Source organism: Bos taurus, chromosome 7, assembly GCF_002263795.3.
Source record: "Bos taurus isolate L1 Dominette 01449 registration number 42190680 breed Hereford chromosome 7, ARS-UCD2.0, whole genome shotgun sequence".
Lineage (NCBI taxonomy): Eukaryota > Metazoa > Chordata > Mammalia > Artiodactyla > Bovidae > Bos > Bos taurus.
The window spans coordinates 24,484,412-24,507,373 of NC_037334.1; the positions used below are offsets into that span (position 1 = coordinate 24,484,412).

General features: G+C 35.8%; 1 protein-coding gene across 1 annotated transcript in view; it reads right to left on the reverse strand.

Annotated features, from left to right (window-relative positions):
- Positions 1-22,962, reverse strand: part of ADAMTS19 (ADAM metallopeptidase with thrombospondin type 1 motif 19) — a 267,906-nt gene that overhangs the window by 73,653 nt on the left and 171,291 nt on the right. The window contains exons 11-15 of the mRNA NM_001206114.1: positions 21,610-21,711; positions 15,945-16,075; positions 14,846-15,018; positions 8,679-8,806; positions 4,741-4,861 (exon numbers count right to left, since the gene is read on the reverse strand). Coding sequence (NP_001193043.1) covers positions 4,741-4,861; positions 8,679-8,806; positions 14,846-15,018; positions 15,945-16,075; positions 21,610-21,711 — 655 coding nt within the window. The remainder of the gene's footprint in view (positions 1-4,740; positions 4,862-8,678; positions 8,807-14,845; positions 15,019-15,944; positions 16,076-21,609; positions 21,712-22,962) is intronic.

Below are 22,962 nucleotides of genomic sequence, written 5' to 3' on the forward strand. Positions count from 1 at the left end.
CTGTGGAAAGCAGTATCAGGAGGCCAATGTAAAAATCCAGGAGTGCTAGAGGCTAAGGAGGAAAATCTAGAAGGCACTGTAAAGGGAAAAAAAACTCTGAGTTTGAGAACCAACAGAAAGTGAGGACATGACACAATCTTTTATTATTACTTATGTGAGAATGCAGTCATCATTTATAAAAACATGAAAGTCAAGTTTGGGTAATAATCTGACAAGTTTTGCAGTTTGTACTCAGCAAACCAGTATAATACACTAATAAAAAATATCCAGTAAGAACTCTGGGAATCGGGAACTCCAGGGTAAGGTCAGGCTTTCCTCACCTCTGTGAGGCAGTAATTGAAGCCACAGGAGTAAATGGAGAATACTTAGAGATGGAAGTCAAAGACTTAACCTTGGTGACAGTTATGGGTTTTTAACAGAAAGATTGAAAAAAAAAAAAGAATACAGGAAGGAATAATCCCAAGAAAGTAGAAATCTGGCTATTTTGGTATAGTGGGATCTTATAGATTAGAACATTTTAAGAAGAGTACTGGTACAAAAACCTGCACAGACATCAAAGAGAAAGGTGACTAAGGGGAGTCCACCGGATGTCACAAACAAGAGGTAACCATTCATCTCTGAGCAAATTAGGTGTTTGAAGAAGATAAATTTCAGGATTGTTAAAAATGAAGAGTAGATACAGAAAAGCAGAGGCAGTAACTGTAAATTCCTATTTGAGTTTAGCAGTAAACCCAGAGATATGTTGTATTTTAGGACAACAGTTATATCCAGAGCAATTCTCTGTTATTCAATAGAAACAGCTTGGAGGAGAGGTGAGTTAGATTGCGTTTAAAGAAGAAAGAGAGGAAGGAAAATATTAAGCAAAGACATTTGATAAAGGATAGCTAAAGTCTGGGGTCTCGATATTTTTGAGTAAATAAGTCTCACAATTGAGACTGCATATTTTTAAAAGATGTGGACATACGAGTGGCTATAATTGAGCTCAGAAGCTGAAATAAAGACTATGATGTCAAGGTCATAAACTTGATCCTCACATTGGACAGTTTGCATCATATATACATAGGAACATCCTCTTTTACAACCAGAGATCCCATTCTTAATTGGCCATCTTAAAATGCCCAAGGTAATCATTATCTCCATGGTAGTAACGATGATAAATGCTATATTTTGAACAATTGCTATGTGCTAGTCACAACTGTAGATAGTTGATATAAATTATTTCATTCAGCCATAATGATATCATCCAAGGTAGATATTTAATAGATTGGAAAATAAAGGTAGAGAAAAAGAAAAACTTGCCTTTTTCAAGACTGCTTTGTCAGTAATTAGCTGATGCAAGCTTCGAACTCAGATCTGTCTGATTACAGCTAGAGCCCACTACTACTATTTCACAGAGTAGAATACATGACACTATGACTCTCTTATTGCTGTGGCAAACATACAAATAAAAAGTCTAAGAGCATGCATTTCTTGTTCTGGATTAGTGTCATCATCTCTCGTACTAAGAATAACAGATTCTATGCCCACCCTCTTCTAAATGTATATTGATAACTATACAGTTCCACAAGTGGCCAAATATACAATTTACCTTTAAAAATCCCTTAACAAATCAACCCCTGTCCAGGCAAATTAAAATGAAATACGTGATATATGTGCTAAGGAACAAAAGTTCTCTTAAGTTGATTTTCTAGTTTGAACAAAAATGATTTAGCAAACTCTAAATAGAGCACAGGGACTGAAAACACCCACATGTGTCTGTGCATGTGTTACTCATACAATATATACAGTGTGTATGGCCAACTGGATCAAAATAGGGCTGCAGTTCCTTCAAGAAATTCTAGGGAGTCCATAAACTATAAGGATAAAATTGTCTCAAGAGAAATGAATACAGCATTCCTAAAGTCACAAGTAGATGAAGCCCACAGCATAATTAAAGATTCATACAGATTTTTGTTTTTTAAAGTTCTTAATGATGTAATGTTTCATTATTCATTACACTAATAAATGTTAATGAATCATACACTATGTTGGTCATTAGGACTAGGGTATTGAACAAAAAATAGCCATGATATTTTTCCTCACTGATCTTTATAGTAGGAAAGCAAAGATCAAAGAGTGTAAAACAAAATTACCTTACAACTCAACTCTGTGGATACCAGTAGGGTATCCATACAGAGAGACAGGATGTGGAGGCTGTTCATGGAACACTTCATTGAAGAAGTGACATCTGTACTGAGACCTGAATGCTAAACGATGCTTGGTCCTTGGAAGAAAAGCTATGACAAAACTAAATAGCTTATTAAAAAGCAGAGATATCACTTTGCCAACAAAGGTCTGTACAGTCAAAGCTATGGTTTTTCCAGTATTCATGTACAGATGTGAGAGTACCATAAAGAAGGCTGAGCACCAAAGAAGTGATGCTTTTGAATTGTAGTGCTGGAAAAGACTCTTGAGAGTTCCTTGGAAAGCAAGGAGATCATACCAGTCAATCCTAAAGGAAATCAACCCTGAATATTCATTCATTGGAAAGACTGATGCTGAAGTGCCAATACTTTGGCCCCCTGATGTGAAAAGCCGACTCATTTATTGGAAAAGACTCTGATGCTGGGAAAAATTGAGAGCTAGAGGAAAAGGGAGTGACAGAGGATGAGATGGTCGGGTGGTGTCACTGACTCAATAGACATGAGTTTGAGCGAACTCAGAACATAGTGAAGGACAAGGAAGCCTGGCATGCTGCAGTTCATGAGGTCGCAAAGAGTCAGACACGACTTAGCGACTGAAAAACAAAACCAGGCGAAGCTAACAGAACAATATTTTTAAATGCAAGGTGCTAGAGAGAGCATGGTCAGCTTGAGCACCTCTAGCAAATCTATTGGTTGCAGCTTAGAGTAGGAAAGTGACCTCGGCAGAGTTGATACCAGAAAGACAAGTAGGAACAACACCACACAAAGTCTTATGGTTCAAGTTTAGAATTTTAGTTTCTTCCATGAACGGTGTTAAACTAGCAGAGAACTACAAGCACAACAGATTGTTGTAAGGAAATAACAGTATTAGTCTCTGATATTCCCAATATTGTAGGCACTTTAGACATCTTCCAAATATCAGAGGCTGTTAATATAATTTAGAAACTAATAAAACATAAGTAGAAATTAAAAGTGCAATAAAAACAAAGGAGATTTGAAGTAGAAATTGGGGAGGTGGGGAGGAATGTATTCATCTAACTGTAGTCAGAAGGAACAACATTACTGGTTTTTAACTGCAATTTCTATTATCTAAGTTTAGTTGAAAAATTAAGTGTTATTATTACTAAACAAAAGCTACCAGTGCTGAATGTGCATCAGTATTCCTCGGTGAACTGTCTCTGTGCAGGTAAACAATTATGCAGGAATAGGCTTCAAAAGTTCTAGTATCTTTAAATCTCTTCAGATGTCACTTTAACTTTTGCATGATAAAAACATCTCCCATCACAATCAGGCTGAAAAGCTTATTACGACTGTACTTCTTAGCTGGAAGCCAGGGAACCTTTTACAGCTTTGCCTGCCTTTTCTCAATGAGTTCTGACAGATTTTGACTTTCAGAATCTGTCACCTTTTTTCACAACTTCAGAGACTGAGATTTTGATCTGCAATTTACCCTGGGCCTTAGTTATTTGTAGGCTTCAAGTTCTTCGAGCTCACTTATCTTTTATTCTGCTGGGGCCAAGAGAAAGGTTATATATTTGAGGGCTGTGTCTAATTTTCTCTTAGGGGCTTTTTTTTTAAAACCTAGAATGAACTCACTTTTCATGATTATTCAAATATAAATGGCTTATTCTTCATATTAAAATATATATTTTGGGGGCACATCTTTCAGTTTCTGAATAAGAAATTTAAAACAGGAAAAAAAGTTGATATATGTAGTGTAAGCATATAAATGACAATGAAAATCAATCATAAATACTAAGATAGTTCAATAAACAGATGTCCAGGTAAGACACCAATGTAAACATAAAATATTTGCTTCCTCCCAGTAAACTTGAAGGCTTGAGTTTAAAGCATTTTCTGTATATAAAGTTTACTTGTGAGTCATTATATTTCAGTACAGATAATATCACTTTTTGTTGTGGATCACTTTAAAATTCACACTACATAGATCATTCACTGTCTGTTCATCCTCATATCCCCTATGAGTGTTTATAGATGAGGAAAGAAAACGAGAGAGGATGTGTTCCTGCTCTTAATATATCTGGACTATCAGCCCACACCTTCTGATTTTCTGTTATAGTTTCCAACATGCTACACTGCTACAGACTCTGCTTTCAAAAATGTATTTCTTTGGAACTTAGTAAACACATTAAGAAAATAATAAAAAAAAATGGAAGCTGAAAACCTGAAGACTAATACTCTCAATAGTTGCTTCAGGCTGTTAAAAATTATTATTCTCTGTTAGACATCAATACTGTGCATTGGAGGATAAGGCCTGTAGAAATCTGATAATATTAGCCAATGCAAATTAGATTATTCCCTTGCTGCTCCAATTTATTAAATACACAACAGATGATTTCATATTCTCAGTATTGGGAAATGGGCTTGTTAGCATTTTGGCTCATATCATATGTATTATATGTCATCATGAAAAATCATTCAGTACCCATTACAAAAGTCTTCAACAATCAGAAATGTGATTTCTAAGTCAAGTTCAATGTAATTTCTATCCCCAAAGACTGTTTGGATTAGTAATTTTGAAAAAAAAAATAATCACCTGCTCCTCTGGTGTGATTAAAATCTCCTTTAATGATTTTGCATGATTTTCCATTGCCATTGCACACACCACAATGATCTTCCCTTGCAAGAGACCCTAATAAACCATCACAGCCAACTTTCTGCAACAAGAGAATGACAGTACATCATAAAGTGAGCTTCTTTTCTAACGACTACTTCAGGACAAGCCTAGTCTACAAACTTGACACATCTATTTGACAAACTAGTAAAACTCCACATTCGCTGGTGCAAACTAACATAGCAAGCTTATATCAAATAATATCATTTGTAAAGTGACCAAATAGTAGGGCAGTGATCAAACTATATTTTCCTATATTAAAACTTAAATGACATCTGAAAGTAATTTGGAAAACTCTTATTGAGACAAATGCAATTTACATAAACCCCAAAAGAAATCACATTTCTACTAAATGTAACATGATTGATCAAATTCATTCTACTCAGCATAGAACAGATGGGTTTTACCGTATGGTTGGCTTTACTCCTAAAGAGGCTGCTGAATAAATGCTGAATATTAAATATTAACTTGTGCAAACCAAACATAAATGTTTGTACTCATCACAGTTCATGAACAAATTTCTGTTCCCTGCCTTCTTTGGAATCTTAACACAAGTGACCAAGAACTGCTTATAACCGATGGTTGCTATAAGAAAATATTAACAGTGGGATAATTAATTTTATATGTTCCCAGAAGAACTATGCTAATGTTAACTATGTTAACTATGCATCTTCTTAGATTAAAATGTAGACTCTTTTCTAGTGAATAATATGGGTCTCTCACTGATATTCAGAAAAGATGATATTTACTCAAAGGGTAGAAGTTAGTATGTTGGTGGTAGCTGAAATAAATGGTAGAATTATACCATTAGCTCTGATCAAGAAGAAGCTACAAAACTGACTGACGATACATCCATTTATAACAAGTTAAAATTACTTAAATAAAATTTGAAAATATCAGATAAAATAGAAACAAAACTAGGGTCTTTTTCTGTGGTTGGTGTTCGGTGGGGGAAGAAGCAGATTAGAAAACACAGCTGCAGGATGAATATCCCGAGAAACCAAAAATCACATTAAACCTGCATAAAAAAGGTATCCTTTCTTTTTGTCAAGGCGGGTATATCAGTGTCAAGAAGTAGACAAAGCGATGCAGTAGTGGAGAACTCTGATCAGCGAATCAAAGCTTATCTGGGAAGAAATAGAATGATTCTGGATGAAAGAGGTGGCCACCACAGGAAATTCTCAAAATACAACAAAGCCGTGGGAAGAGTTCACTAAGCAAGAGCCATGAAAAGACCAGCGACTCCTGGGGATAAAAATCTCTCCTTCATGTACAAATGAGGAGCAAATTGAGAGATTACAGTGGTTTTGAAATGATAGAAACACCTTTATTATTCTACCCATAACATCTAGCTTCTTTCTTGGTAAATACAATAAACTCAATAAACAGTAGTTCAATGATTGAATAAATGAGTACCTAGTTGTCTGCTAGCTTTCTAACCCTTGTAACTGGGACAGTATATGTTTCTAAAACCTAAAATAAAAGGCAGGGATAGACATCATGTCATGGCTCAATAACCATGTAGATTTAAAATAAGGATGAAAAAATTCACATTTTGTAATCAGTAGTTACAAGTAGCCACACTTTTCAAAATATGCCCACATAACTCCAAAAATTGAGGATGAATGTCTTGGAAAAGACAACACTGGTTAACTGGTGGTAGGTGCCTGAGGTACCACTGGTAGCTGAAGACAGGGGAATAGCACAGTAATGTAGAAGACAGCCTTCTCTATGCTCTTCCAGGATATAAAGGGCAGGGAGGCCAACTGGGTCACCAGGAGAAAGCTGTCTATTTTTCAATTGCTCTCCTTCGTCTACTCATCAAGTTTAGAAATTTACTTTCAACGTCAATGTATATTTTAGGATAAAACAAAACACTCCAGCCAAACTCAGTATACAGAGCTGTCAGAAAGAAAAAAAGGAAGCATGTTTTTAATTATATTAAAAGACTGAATGAAGCATTTTAGTTAAAAAGCCAGAATGGTGAAGTATTCCAAAGCTATCAGAAGTCACAGTCCACTTCACAGAACTTTAAGTACAATCATCAGACTCACATAACACTTACACAGAATTTTGTGTTGTTGTTGCTGTTATTTTAATAGTTAGGGACTCTATAAAAGGTCTGGCTTACACAATACTGTTAAGTGAAAAGCATAGCAATGTAAGCTATTGTATTTGGCATATAGTTGGGAAAATAATTTTCTTTGAAAAATAAACTCATTTAAGTCATACTAATCTGACATTTACATAAAATGATGAAATAAAGATGAAAGTTTTAACTGCACAACTTAGAGCTCTGAAAACCAAGTGTTTATAGGTAAATAATTGCAATGATTTTTAAACAAATGAAAAATATATTCCAGGCTACTAAGGAAATTAATATGTAATTATAAGGCTGTTTCTTATATCCAATTATATTGCATGATTCTATGCTTTAAATATTATAGCATGCTGGCAAAATAAAGAATCTAAGAGCTGGTAAACCATTTAAGTTTCAGATTGTTTCCAAGTTTTTACCCAGAAGTCTATATACTTCTACTGGACCACGGACTGATCAATCCAGAGTTTGTAATTGTTTTCAAATCTTGGTGTATGTGTGCGCTTGTGTGGTCAGGCATGCATTTTTAGAGGAAGAAACCAAAACTTTTATCAAATTCTCAAAGGAGTATATTACACAAAAAAGTCAATGATCACTGGCCTATTTCATTTTACAGATTAGTTAATGGATGCACACATATTTTAAGTGATTTTCCCAAGAATATAGTTTCCTAGTGGCTGCCATGGATTCTGAGTGTTGTCCTACTCAGATACCTCTCTCATTACTAAAGGATGCACATTCTCCACCCATGCCTGGGAAATGTATCAGTTTATGGCTCTTAACCTTTATCCCTTTTAAGAAAATGCCTAGCCTAAAGAAAACTGCCTTTCCCAAGGTCATAGCCCCCTCATCCCCTGGGACAGTTTATATCCAAACACTAGTAGACAATAGGGGTTAAAAAGGTCTGGTTTTCTCTCCCCGGATGGAGACAACTTTGAAGAGCCATCCCAACTACATGAAGCTAGCAAATGAAGCTAGCTGAGGTCTTGTGACTGCCAGCCCAATTGCTCCCTGTGCTCAGTCCTGCCTCCTTTCCCCTCTATATACATATTGATTATGAAAACACTTGGCATTAAATTTCCTGCATATTTATCATCCAGGGGAAGGCAACTGTGATAGTGGCAGACCCGTAACTGGCAAAATTCAGAGCTTTAGCCATTGATCTTTCCACTATGCTATTTATTTGAACAGAATGACTACTTTTCTAATGATAAAGTAGAGCACATACATGCATATAACAGATGGAGATTATTTTTAAAAAGAAAACAAAAAGACAAATGACATGTTTAAGTACAATAAAAATTGAATATACATTTAAAAATCAGCTGATACAAGAATGTAGATAATATTTTAACATTAATGAATAATAAGACTGATTTTATAGGTTTTTGCCACATGGCTCAGTCTTGGACACAAGACATGGAGAAGTGGAGTACTTGAGTTTTTGGTCTGGAATATTTTGACATAAAATGCCCAAAGTGTCATAATTTTTCAGGCCTGTAATACATACATTATTGAATAAATATGTCAGATTCTTTCAACTAGAAATGGACATTATAGATTTTCCAGTCTGAACCCTTCACTACACAGATTAAAGAATGGACTTCAAAGTTGATCAGACTTGCTGAAGATCACAGTTGAGGCAGGACTACATTAAAATCTTTTGAATCTTAGTACAGAGCTTTCCACCATACTGTGCAGCTGCTCCAAGGTCCCCCAAGCCTCCCTCAGGGCAGACACTCACCCTTTTGGAAAGTCTTACCTGACACCTGCCATTTGCACAGACATCTAATCCCTGATATCCACAAGAAGTTCCATCCAACACTTTTTCTGATAGGAGAATAGGCTGTTCTTTTCCAACAGGAGAACAAAACAAGGCACACGGCTTTTCTACAGAGTGGATAAAAAGAAATGAATAAAAGTTGATCCATAAGTATTTTTATCTCAAGCTTTATTTTTCAAAATAGTTTTGAGTAAAAAATATAATATGTTAAATAAGTAATGTACTACTAGAGTAGATAATACTAGAGGGTTATTATGAGTAGTAAATGAGATGATGCCGGGAAAAAACAGGTATCCAGTGAATATTAACCTCCTTCTTAAGAATTGTGTCTTCAAATTATTTTTAAGTATATCACTTATTATTTTTGGCACTAAACTTCTACTACACACAGACCAAGTATTCTTTGTGAAAAATATTTTGCACTCTCCCAATTTCTGCTTGTATCTTTTGGCATGAACCCCTTTTAATTATAAGAACATATCCAATTTCTGCTTATTTAAGATTTATTTTATTCATGAAGCTTTTCTTGATGTCTCATTTCTAAATTCCAATACACTAATTTTCAATCCTATGTATTTGGCATTTCTAAGAGAAAAATTACTAAAGGGAGAAAGAAGAGCTTCTATGATGAACAATTCTTATAAGATTTTCCACTGTGAGGATGTTTAGAAATGCAATACAATCCCATGAGAACATGCACTAGAATGTGCAACTGCTGAAGTGCTAGCTAGCAGTCAACCCTCTTTATTGTCTACTCAGAAAGCATGTTGGGATGTATGATGACTAGGGTGAGACTTACTGTTCTAGGTAAAGAATTCTTGAATGGCTGGCAATCTTCCTCAGAGCTTCCTTAAGCAATAAAGGAGGGTGATTAGAGTAAAAAAACTTGACTTTCAGGCTCAGTCAAAGACTGGAAGAATATTTTTTAAAGTGCTGTTTCTATTTCTAAATATTCTGCAGAGGAGCTGTAGTATTTGGTAACACCAGTAGTAAGATTATCCAAATCTGAAACTTCAGAGCAATTTCCAGGCTACATTACTACTCTATTGGCTTGACACCAGTCAGGCCCTTTACTGTTTATTAAGCTCATATAAATAGAATGGAAAATAGTTTACAGTCTCTGACACTGATCTTCGCTTATGTCTTCAGTAAAGTTCCACGTATGCTGATGGGATTCTATAAATACCAAATAACAGCCAGAGGCATGGAACAGGGTATCACTTGGCAAAGAGAAGACAGACAGTTAAATGAGCCTTCGGAATTGAACATTTCAAACAGTTTTCACATGTGGCTTCTGAATACTGCTCTGAATAATTTTGGGGAGTTGGAACATGGCCTTTAATGTGCATGGTTTTGAAATTTTCCTTTAAGATGCCATTATAAGCTGCAATAAAGCACTTCAATGTGCTCTCACACCTCAAAGTAGGTTATGTTTATTCAGTGACTGCTTACTATGTCATATCTTTGGACTTAAAAACAGCTGCTGTAATTGCAACACTTTAATACTGGTATGTATGTATATATATATATATATAAAATTCTCTTTCTGGAGTCTTCATTGAAGAGAGTAGCAAACCAGATATATGAATAATGTCGAAAGGAATTAGTCAAAAAAATTTCATTCACATTCTAAGCATGAAATCAGATAAAAAAATCTTTGTATTTCTCCTTTTACAACATACTGTCAATTCACTGTACTTACTTTAGCTTTATAGATGACATAAACATTTGATACCAATCTTCCTTCCTGGAGTGTACCCTTGAGATTGTGACATTATAGTGATCCATGTAACATGCCAGTACTTGGCAGGCAGGCTCTGTCTTGATTTAAGAGATCAACCCTTTCCAAAATATGCATTAAACATGGATATCAGCCAAATTTCAGCACAGAGCATGCAAAATACCTGAATGCTAAAGCTATGCATCTTTTTTTTTCCTCTAAAAATAAATGTTCACTATATTTCTCCTAGCCAGAGATTCGTGTATTAACAGAAATAGCCACTTCCATTCTCAAGTGCCAAAGACTTGGGCATTTTTATAAGACCTATATATTTCATTTTGTTCCATACTGCTCTAATACATAAAAACTATTATGTATTTTATTCATCATAGACTGACTGATGTGTTTGATTAGTACATTTTGCAAAATTATCAAAAGTGCTACCCTGCTAATGATGTATCTATTATAGATCATTCTGATGATAAACAACACTTTATAAGAGCTTTGGTATTTTAAGTTGATCCTCATACAACTCTGATTTTTTTTTTTATTGGCTGCACCACTTGGCTTGTGGGAATCTTAGCTCCCTAACCAGGGACTGAATTCATGTCTCGTGCAGTGGAAGCTCAGAGTCCTAACTACTGGACCACGAGGGAATTTCCCCCCATCCTACCTTTTTTTTTTTTTTAATCTGGAGGGAAACTGTTTCTTATTTCTTATTTCACATGAGTAAACAGGTTTGAAATGAATTAAATATTATCAAATCACACAGCTACTTAGAGGCAGAGATAGGATTAACCCAAGATCAGATGAAGATTTTCATGAATTCTCATACTGATTTTATTTCTACAAAGAAAAATACTGTTGGGCTGGCCAAAAAGTTTGTTCAGGAACAAGAATGAACTTTTTGGTCAACCCAAGATATTTAAATATTATGCAGCAAATATTCATCAGAAGCTTAATAATTGCCAGACAGTACTCTAGGCACAGACAACAGTGGGAATAGAGACATTTAAATCTGCGACAACATGGTCTGCTGGAGTACTTGGAAGGGATATATACAGATCCAACATTGAAGACCAAGGTATTCTTCTTTCCTGGAGTACTTGACATAGACTGAGTCCAAAAATCAGTAGAAGTTTTCAAGGTAAATAAAAGGGGAAAGAGGTTAAAGCCTGAGAAAGAAAGGATATTGTGCCAAGAAACTTGCATGTTTACAGGTCCAGAAATAAGAAAACATGATGTATATGAGGGAGGAAATGAAATTCAGCCTGGCTGTGCTGGAGATGGAAGCGAGGCCAAAGATGTTAAAGTGGACAGGCCACAAGAATGGCCTTCTGAACCGGGCAATAAAGTTTGAGACTGGCCCTGACAGCAACGGGACTCATGGAAGGGTACTCACTGGCACCCTGACCAACAGTTCTGATCTTCAAAAAGGCCAGCCTGTCTGAAATGAGGAGCAGGAGCTGGAGGAGGGTCAGAGAAACAGTAAGAAAGCTGTTTGAAGAATCCAGGTCAGAGATGGTGCAATCATGAACAAAGATGCTTGGCAAACAAAGAGAAGTTTGGACAAATAGGGCTTGCTTATTGATTACAGGCAGATGGAGATTGAGGCAGAAAGAGTTTAGCTTAGCTTGGTAATGAGGCAAATCGTGATGTTATTCTCCGTGAGAGAGAATAATAAGAGGAGCAGATGGTGGGAGTGAAACACAGGAATGGAGGAAGGGATATGTTCAACTTGAATCATGTTGAGTTAGAGATGAACGGGACGCTAAGTGAGAAGTTCAAGCAACATACAAGTAAACAGCTAAGGAGCTCAGGACAGACAGATCTAGTTGGAGATAAATGCCTGTGTTCCTTTAGCATTTGGATGATAAATAAAACCTAGTGAATAAGTAAGATCATCCCAAGAGGAACATTCAGTGAGAAGAGGGACCAGGATAGGTCACTTCCCAAAAGAGACACTATTCTTGCACTTAATATTTATTGTCTACTCTGTTCAGGCACTGTTTACAGAGCTAAAGACATAGAAATGCATAAAATACAAGTCTTGCTCTTACAATCATTATTTGGGGAGAAAAACATTGGAAAAGACTCTGATGCTGCGAGGGATTGGGGGCAGGAAGAGAAGGGGACGACAGAGGGTGAAATGGCTGGAGGGCATCACTGACTTGATGGACATGAGTCTCAGTGAACTCCAGGAGTTGGTGATGGACAGGGAGGCCTGGCGTGCTGCGATTCATGGGGTCGCAAAGAGCTGGACACGACTGAGCGACTGATCTGAACTGAAACTAATAAAATAAAAATACTATGACAGATCACTATAGCTTATGTGAAAAAAAGAATAAGGCAGGGTATTGAAAGGTATTGAATCAGTATTTAAGAAAAGACCAGAAGGAGTCACCAGCAAAAACAATACTTTCCAAGATACTAAGACAGAAAGGCCCTGGACTGATTCTAGGGAGAGCAAGGGAGCCAGTGTGGGTGGAAGGGTGTGATGGTAAGTATAGATGAAGCAAGAGGGCAACAGGAAGCCAGGGAGAAAGGCCCTCATAGGCTATTAGAAGGACTTTGGACCTTTAGTGAGTTGGGAAAACTCATTCTGTTGCCTTCAGAATGGAAGAATAACGTGACATGACTGATATTTTAAATGTATCCTTCTGGCTATGATTGAGACTGAAGGAGATATGGGGACACAAACATAAAGACCTGTTAGACTACTATAAACACACAGGTAAGGCACAGTGGCTTATATCAGGGGGTCAGGTCTGGAGATACTGGGCAATCATTAGATTCTGGAGGTATTTTAAAGATAGGGATAATGTGACTTTACTGATATTTCAAAGGCATAGTAAAATAGAATGTAAAGGAAAGGGAGGACTCCAAAGTTTGTGGTCAAAGCATCTGTGAATACAGAATTAACTTTTATTAAAAGGATGATGAGACTAGAAGATTGTGTTATTATTTTCACTTAACTGAAGAAATGGTACATTTAGAGGCTATGTGTTGGGGAAGAAAGCAGGATATGTTTGAAGCAGTGGAGCAAGGGCAGTATTTGGAGCGCAAAGAGAAAGAGAGTAAGCTCTTAGATGAGGTAGGAGACAAGAGAAGGAATCAGACAAAGGAAGGTCTTGCTGAGCATGTCATGTTGTGCAATTTGGTCTTTACCTGACAGTTATGGGAAGGCTCTGAAATGCCTAAGGTGGGAAGGCGATATGAACCAATCTGCATTTTATATAAAGATCTCTAGTTGGCGGCTTCCCAGGTGGCTCAATGGTAAAGAATCCATCTGCTAATGCAGGAGATGCTAGCGACTCAGGTTGGATCCCTGAGTTGGGAAGATCCCCTAGAGAAGGAAATGGCAACTCACTCCAGTATTCTTGCCTGGGAAAACCCATGGACAGAGAAGCCTGGTGGGCTACAGAGTAGACCATAGGGTCACAAAGAGTGGGATATGACTGAGCAACTGAGCACGAGTTCTACCTTGTGCCACCCCTTTACAGGAACCTCGACCCCTCTCCCACCACCACCCCCGACTCCTGGCAACGGCTGATCTGTTCTCCATCTCTATACTACTGTGATTTCAAGAATGTTAAAAAAAGGAATCATACAGCACGTGGCATTTTGAGACTGGCTTGTCTACTCTGCATAACGTTCTGACATCCACCAGGTCACTGCATACCTTGACAGTGTGTTCCTTGGACTGCTGTGTAACATCCTACGGCACGCATAAACCTTCATTTGCTAATCCTGCAGCTACTCAGAAACTTTTTGATTGCTTCAAGTTTCTGGCTATTGAAAATAAAACTGCTAAGGGCACTTATGTACAGCATTTTCTTGTGGTTGTAAATTTTTATTTCTCCGAAATAAATAACCACGACTGCGTTTTCTAATGTGCATGCTTTGTTATTTGAGACACTGCCAAGCTAATTTTCAGAGCAGCTGCACCATTTTACCTTACCAGCAACGCATGAGAGATCGTTTCTCTTCATCCTAACCAGCATTTTGTACTGTCACCCTTTTAAAATTGTTTGTGTATAATAATACCTCCATCTTTAAAAAATATATTTTTAGTTAGTGCTTGCGGTTATTATATGTCACAAAAGTGAAAGTGTTATTGACTCTTTGTGACCCCATGGACTGTAACCCATCAGACTCCTCTGTCCATGGGACTCTCTAGGCTAGAATACTGGAGTGGGTTGCCATGCCCTTCTCCAGGGGATCTTCCCGACCCAGGGATTGAACATGGGCCTCCCATGTTGCAGGCAGATTCTTTGCCATCCGAGGCATGTCATAAAGGCAGAAAAAGCAGAGTTTTGAAATACCTATAGTATAAACTACAAAACAACATTTACCATTAGTGTAAAGCACTTTGCAAACCTAGACTTCCGCTTAATTAAGACGGTGGTGATCTGGTCGGTCATACCTTCATCCATGACAGCGTGCCACTGAAGTACATGCTTTGGGTACGAAGTTCTAACACTATAGGCCTGACATTGCCAGTCTCTGAATCCAGGCAAACCTGCAGGACAAGGTGGATTCTCACATATTCTGTATTGTTTTCTGGGACCATTACAATCCCTTGCTTCAGAACCTAGCCTAGAAAAGATAGTACAAATAATCAATTTTATCTTATTTTATGTTAACTACTCATTAAAAAAAAAATCAAAAGGCATTGTATTAATAAGGGATAATCCTTTCTATTAAATCTACTTTTGAAAATGTGGACAGATTAAATGGTTAGTAACAGTAGGAAATCCATATGTTTATTTAAAAATGTGTATTTTTTTCTAATATTTGATACATTTAATTTCCAAAATATAGGAGAAACAAAAGTCTGTTTGCTATGAAAATGATATAGAAGGGTAAAGGACAGAAGCTGGGGGCAAAATACACTCCCGTTGAGGAGTGTAGCCAAGAAATTCCAATGAGATGCTTCTAAGGTTTTCACACACATTTTAAAAAATCATTTGCTGAGGAACTGGGCCACTGAACCCATACCAAAGTCAAAGCATAAAACTGAAATGACTCTCACACATTTCCTAGGATCACCACTAGGAAAGATGGAGCCAAACAAGCTGGTCTTGGATGCTCCTTGTCTGTACACATGCTCAGCACAGTTTGCTTTCTCATCCTTCTCAGCTTGTACTGACATTCATGCTGCCCTCATTCCCTCCGTTTCTGAAGTCCTCTCAGCTACTGGCTCCTCTCACGGATCTTTTAAACGGTGACGTACTTTTCCTAACATGTCTCCCTGCTTGGGTCAACACAGTTTTTTATTTGATTTATTCTCAAGAAAACAACCTGTGTGGTGTTTAACTATTTGCTCTTAGGAGGGTTGGTCTTATTTTCTTCTTCAAAGGGAGTTCTTATACATAATAATTTGAGAGACTTCTCTGTCTTCCAAAGTGGACTGGGTTTGAAGAAGTGTCTTTGGTCCCTGACATGGTTTATCAGTAAAACCTTTTTTATTTCACACTTGAAGAAAACAATGCCCTCCCCCAATCCAGGAATGTTGCGTTTACCCAGGACACTTGCGCTCTCGACTGCTGATCCCAGAACTGCAGGTTCGGGTACAGGGACTCCACATGCTCCACTCTCCAGCCGCGAGTCCGGGTGCTGCGGTCCTGCTGGTACACTCTCCAGCCTTACACCACTATTCCAAAAGTTATGTCTTAGGTGAACAAATCAGGGCACAATGGAAAATCATTCACTGGCCTATCGAGTCACTGGAATTGCGATTAAATCAGGTCAGCTAAAGCCCCAAACGTGTGGAATTGAAAAAGACCAAAAATTAGTTGGCACGTGCTTAATGTCACAGTAATAATTCACTGGTCCAGTTCTCCCAGCTCTCATGTCAGGTCACACAGTCTTGTCATAAAAATAGGACACGGGTATTTGTATTATAGCCCTGAGAATTCAGTGCTTGTGACAGAGACAGGGTGAATGGGGGAGTGGGGATTGTACAGCCAGGGAAGAAAAACTAACATGCTCTAGAAAAAAAACAATAATTTAATAGAGAAGAATGAAAAATAGGTTCATATTTTGTAGGTAAGATATAAATGTAGGTAATATAAATGGAGGTAAAGATATCAATGGTAGGTAAGATACAAATGTCTTTGACGAGAATGAAGCAGACATTAGCAAATCCACCCATTTTTATTTGAAATGTCAGTGTTTCAGGGTACTCTCTCTCCTTGCAATTAGAAACAAAGCTTATGACTCACTTTCATTTACATTGCTTTTTCTTTTTTCCCTAAGTTTCCATCATGAGAAAGACAGCAATGACAGAAGAGAAGAGTGTGTTCATTTTCTTTTTTATATTTATTTTATCATTAATTTTAAACAAAAGCAGCCAAAGAATTTTCTTTTTTTTTTTTTGGTGGTCACTGAGGAATAGTTGCCAGAATTTGATGGAGAGATTATTATAATTTCTCTCTTTTTTTTTTTGCTCAGTCATGTTCAACTCTTTGTGATCCCATGGACTATTCAGATGATGGATCCTCCAGGCCAGAATTCTGGAGTGGGTAGCCTTTCCCTTCTCCAGGGGATCTTCCCAACCCAGGGATGGAAGCCAGGTCTCCTGCATTGCAGGCGGATCCTTTACCAGCTGAGCCACAACAATTTCTCCTTATTCCTGGAAAATCAGATCTATCATGATCACAGCAAAGATATTAAAGGTAAAAATTAACTGAACAAAAAAAAATGTTGGAAATAATAAGTAAAGATTAAAAATTTAGATAAGTGATTGTATAATGACAAGAGTTGAGCAAGATGTTCATACTAGTTCTAAACAATTTTCTGTACCAGTGGCAACATGATTTATAAGGGATTGTGAAGAAATCATACCAATTCTGTGATCCTCAGTTTTCCCATCTCAAAATGTGAATGAAAATCATATATAGCTAATAGACTTAGCAGAGGTTGAATGAAACTAAGCACAATGCATAGCCCATACTGACGATTTAATAAAGATTAACCAAAATAAAAATACCAATAACACCAAATTATATATCATTATATTAATTTTATCAATAAGTTTCCAGAAATCTCACCAAAATTCTATTATGATTTTAAATGATCTGTTTCTTTAAAACTTATTTTGAAAATATGTGTTTAAATGCTGTTTTTAGAAGAATTTATAAAACTATGCTACGAAGTTTTGTGTGAGCCCAGTTAGTCCTTTTCTATGTAATAAATAGTTCCTGAAGATTTTCTCTAATAATGTCAAATCTAAGGAACTCTACTCAGTATTTTGTAATGACCTATAAGGGGAACAGAATCTAAAAAGAATATATATATGTATATGCAATAACTGAATCACTTTACTGTATACATGAAACTAAGATAACATTGTAAGTCAATTATATTTCAATAAAATTAAAACAAAATTCAATCTCTTTCAGATTCAAAGAGTTTTACATCCAGGTTTGGGAAGAAACAAAACAAAACCTCAATAATTCAGAGTATAATGACATGCTAAGATTGACATTAAATAAACTGAGATTTTTGTAGGAAGATTCAGCCTGAATGTTGTAAAAGGGGGAAAAAACAAACCTTGTGAAAACTTTGAAATAATTTACTGGTTTTAGGGATTTCATGATGTTGTGCCATTCATGGGGGAAAAAAAAAAAAAAAAAAAAAACCCCAAAGTGAATCCTGCCAAACTTCAATTGGTCAAGTAGATTTGACCTACATGAAGGGCATTTATTTTTACCCCCTAAGTGCGTATCACAGCTCTTTGCCCATTTAGTGGTAAGCCGGCATTGAAAGGCTGGGCTAGAGTTCACAGTGAACTTAAAAATATTCTGGGAAAGACCCAGATCTAGACTTGCATGTCATTTAAACTAGTCACGTCTGGCAGACGAAGAGAAATGGAAACAGATATACAAGCTAAATTTGCATCCCGGAATTGGTGAAATTCAAAGAAAGCATAGTATAATAGTTAAAGTCCACTAACTTCAGATAACCAACTCTGGGTGAAACTATGGAAAACCCGCTTTTGTGTCTTCTCGGTGGAGCTTTGTTTCAACACTGGGGAAAGTTTTAAGTGCTTTGTTTAATTATTATATAATATATTCTATTGGGTTTATATGTAAAATGATCCTAATGCTTTTCATGAATTTTCTAGTAGCATGTTTTGTTTCATTCCAATTTTTTAGTTTTAAAAAATATATTACACAAGATTTAAAGAACTCAAAATTTCTCATATTGAATAATTCAGTATGACCTATGAAAATGCTAAGGAAATTTATAATATAGATTCTTTCTGCAACAGTACATGACCTAAAAAAGTTTGACTATATTTCTATTCTCTCTAATTTCTATGTGAATATGCCTAGAAAGTTGAAGAAAACAGCCAATTGGAAGAGGTCCTTGAAAATGACAAAGGAAATATTATTGTCTAATTAAATCCTCTTGTATATATATATTGTTAGATGAAATAAGAGGAAGAAAGAAGGCAATAAACTGCCCCCTTATGTAAATTTGTGACTAAGGATATTATAACATTCATTTTTTCAATAAAGCATGATGATAATAATTTCATCACTTAAGAACTTAGGAAAGTAAATAATTAAAATATATCATGCAGCATCCTTCAAAACAGTCTAATATTTTAGTCACTTGGTATTTAGCGTTCCTTCTCCATCCTCTCATTCCTAGAAAATATTTTAAGTAAAAAACATACACTTCTTGATTTTAAGCATATCATTTATCAACTCACAGACCTCTGTTAATATAAATGTAAACACAGATGCCAGTATTATAAAGAGAAAATGAGAAAGAAAACAGGCTGCTTTTAATTTGGAAAAGGCTGTGCATAAACAGTAGATAAATCCTTATCTCCAAAATCACTATGAATCATAAAATTCTTGTTGGAACCTTCTCAGACTTAATTATATACTCTTTGGTGAACTACTTATACAGCTCAATTAACATCATTAGAGTGTAACACATTACAAAATTCTCAGCTTTGTTTCTCAGATTGCCATGTACTGAGCTAGCAGTGTTCAGCATGAGGTTGCAAGCATCCAAATATTTTAGCCCTATAGCCCTCAATTACAGAGTGTTGGAAGCTATTTTCATGATGGCTCCTACAACAGCTGGAACAGATGGAGAGTTGAAGAAGCCCACATGGCCTGAGGAACCAAGACGTTCATTAGTTATTTCAATGTATAAAACATTACAGAACCATTGAGAATATCATTAGCACAATTATAGGGAAATGAAACATTTATTTTTAATGAATAATTACAATTTTGATTGCTGAAAGAATAAGTTTACCTTAGAGAACTCAAGAATGCAATTTATTCTCATAAATATTGGAAGAAAAAAACAATAGAAAAATATTTAGGACACCAGATTATAAAAATGAACAGATTTTAAATTGCTAATGAAGAACTAAGTAAGACAAATGGACTGTGTGATGTTTGAAGACGTGTGGCTGAATATTTGGTTATCTCTGTTTATTACTGCTTTCGTGTTTCAGGGATGACGAAAATTATTGCTGGTGCAGAGTTTTATGACTCAAGCAATAAATTACTCAGCATAATACCATGAGGCTTGCCCAATATACACACATTATTGCACTTTTGTGTATAATTTAAAACAAATCCAAATTCTGACTCTCTGCATAAGCTCACAGAAAACACATTTGGCAGTCTGTAAACAACTGACTGATATTTCACAGAAGTTCTCTATCAAGAAACCGTTTTCTTACTGATTGTATTGGGTGATAAAATATTTCTAGTCCTTTTTTATTATCTGGGACTTAATTTGTACATTTTTCTTTTTCTCATTAAAGAAATCATAGAAGTAATAAATGACTACAGGCTTATGTCAAATAATCCAGAAATGTCAGGAGAAAAGTTGCATTCACCCTTACTGTCAATTGTTTTATTCCATCCATCAATTTCAACTCCCTCCCAAGAGTTAACTACTAATTACAATTTGGAGTTTATGTGTTCAAACCACTTTCTATGAGTTTAAAAATATATAAACCCTGTGTGTATACTCACATTTGTACACAAATTATTTTTTTCCTAAATCTCAAATGGTACCATATAAAGTATGAATTTTTCTGACATGTCTCTATACTAACCACCATGTCTAGTAGATGTTTTCAAGTTAATACAGATATAACTACCTCATTCTGTGATCAGCTATACTGGAACCATTCCTCTTCCAATGAATATTTTGTTTTTTCTTATTTCTCACCATAGCAGGTGACATCCTCACATAAGTATATGTGTGTGTACATGCAAACATGCCTATATTTGTGCACATGTGTTAAGAACTTATTTAGGACAAAATTCTAGAAGTGGAATTGCTAGATTTCCATTTCTGTCCATTTTTCATGTGGATGCATTTTTAAACTAGCTATATAATTTTTTTCACTAAGTAATTCACCCCAAGTAATCTTTATGTTGTTGATTTGTTTCAAATGTAATGAAAATTCATAGTCTTCAGAGGCAAGGTTTCTGATCTTACATCTAATGAGTAAGTAATAGCTGTTCTACTTTCCCTTCATAGAATAAAAAATGGAAAATTATGTAAACTAGTGTACTATATTTTGATTATATTAGCTATAAGTTTATATGGGATCTAATTTCTTCATATTTGTCAAAGAAAATTAATTTTTATAGCAATTGAAATGATCTGGAAATATACACTAATAAATTTCTACAGCCTTATGAAATACATTTAACAACTTAAGACAGTCAAATGTTTACTAATCTCCCAAATGTTAATTAGAATATTTTATTCATGATGCTTGAAATGACAAGGAAAAATTACACTCAGTGGCTCTCCTAAGATAATACTTTAAAGGATTAATTAGCCCTGAGAAATTTTAGTTTTTATTAATTTGTGAATACTTATATTTAAGTTTAGTAGTAAAAATATTTAGTTTTTGTTAAAGTAATACATATATCCAATTCTCCACACCGTTATAATCAACAATAAAAAATACAGCTGATATTTAAAAAACAGGCATGTGCTAAAACTGAAAACAGATAAAATGCTGAAATTTTTCTATATAATAAAAGTACTCCACTAGTGTTAAGATAGATACCTTTGTAACTGGCAGAAGAAAATGTCTCACTGGTTATACTTATAGGAGAAATGTAAGTTTCCTCTTAAGTTTCACTTCATAGTCTTATACTTCAGATAGCACCACCAATAACTTACCTTACCAGTGTCACAATCGGTTCCATCCATTGGTGGATCTAGTTTGGTTTTGCATTCTTTCTCCCCTTCCACCTTGCACCACAACCCTGTGCAAATAACATGCTGAAAACAAGGGTATAATAACTATAAGGGGAAGGCATCACATTTCTGAGGTTAAGTCTACAAGGTTTGAGAGAGCAATTTTAATAGAACATCAGAGATGATTTGAAGAAAATATCCTTTGAGTACCTTTATTAAACTTACAGTTGAAATAGTCTATGGCCTATTTATAGTGCTGAGAAGACTAATATAAAGATAAAATGTTTCATAAATTTAAGTATTTTAAAATTTCTTAAAATAAAAACAGGTATGATTATGCAAGATTAAGTAGCTTCAACAGAAAACTGTAAGCTAAGAATCATTATTTATACCACATTATATGAACCAACCTGGAAGAATCAAAGTAATGTGCCTACGGTCTCAATTTAATGCCTCCTATCTTAAAGTCTGTCCTCACTTATGCTTTGCTGTATGCCGCCTGCCGTGTTAGTACTTCACTATTTCATTACATCGCCTTGGCCCCTGATGTGATACAGGGATTCTCAGTGGGCACATTTCCCATAACTGTTGTCAGTCAATTTTCCACAGTACGAATGCATCCTAGATACCCAGAATACATTTAACTTTTTCTAGGGAAAAGTTGAAGGACCAAACAAAAATACTGGGATAAAATAGCATAAACAGAGCAACACTGAAAGAAGAGAATTCTATAGTTATGGCAGCCCAGAGAGATAGATAAAAAGGCACAACCACCACATTCTTAAGGACTTTCTATGTCTATAGGATGGATGATGTTTCTGAGATACAAGCATGTTATTAACAAATTACACAGAAACATGAAATCCGTGTGGCATACTTAAAGCAACTAGAGTGATCTATCTTGAAGATGATTGTGTGACTACCTATCCAGATATTTGGAGAAAAGGGCAGAAGCAAGCAGGTCGATAAGGACAGAATAAGTGTCAATGTGAAAGACAGTCTTTGAAGTTGGACTGGTGAGAAGACCAGTCAGATGAGAGGATGTACATAAGGGAAGGGAGTAGTGAACAAGATTTTAAAGATAGAAAAGCCAGATTCTGAGTGCCAGGATGGACTAGGGACTCCATATTTGGAGGGAAAAAGAAGCCACTCAGCAGTTGACAACCAGGTTGATAAGATAAAAAGGCTATTTTAGGAGGTTTACCCTGGCAGTGGTATTCAAAACAGATTGAAAATCACTGCATGTTAAAATTAACTTATGACCCAAATCTACTAAATACTTTGGGGATGATATATTTAAACTAAATTTTCAAGCAGGTCTGTCACATCTCCAAT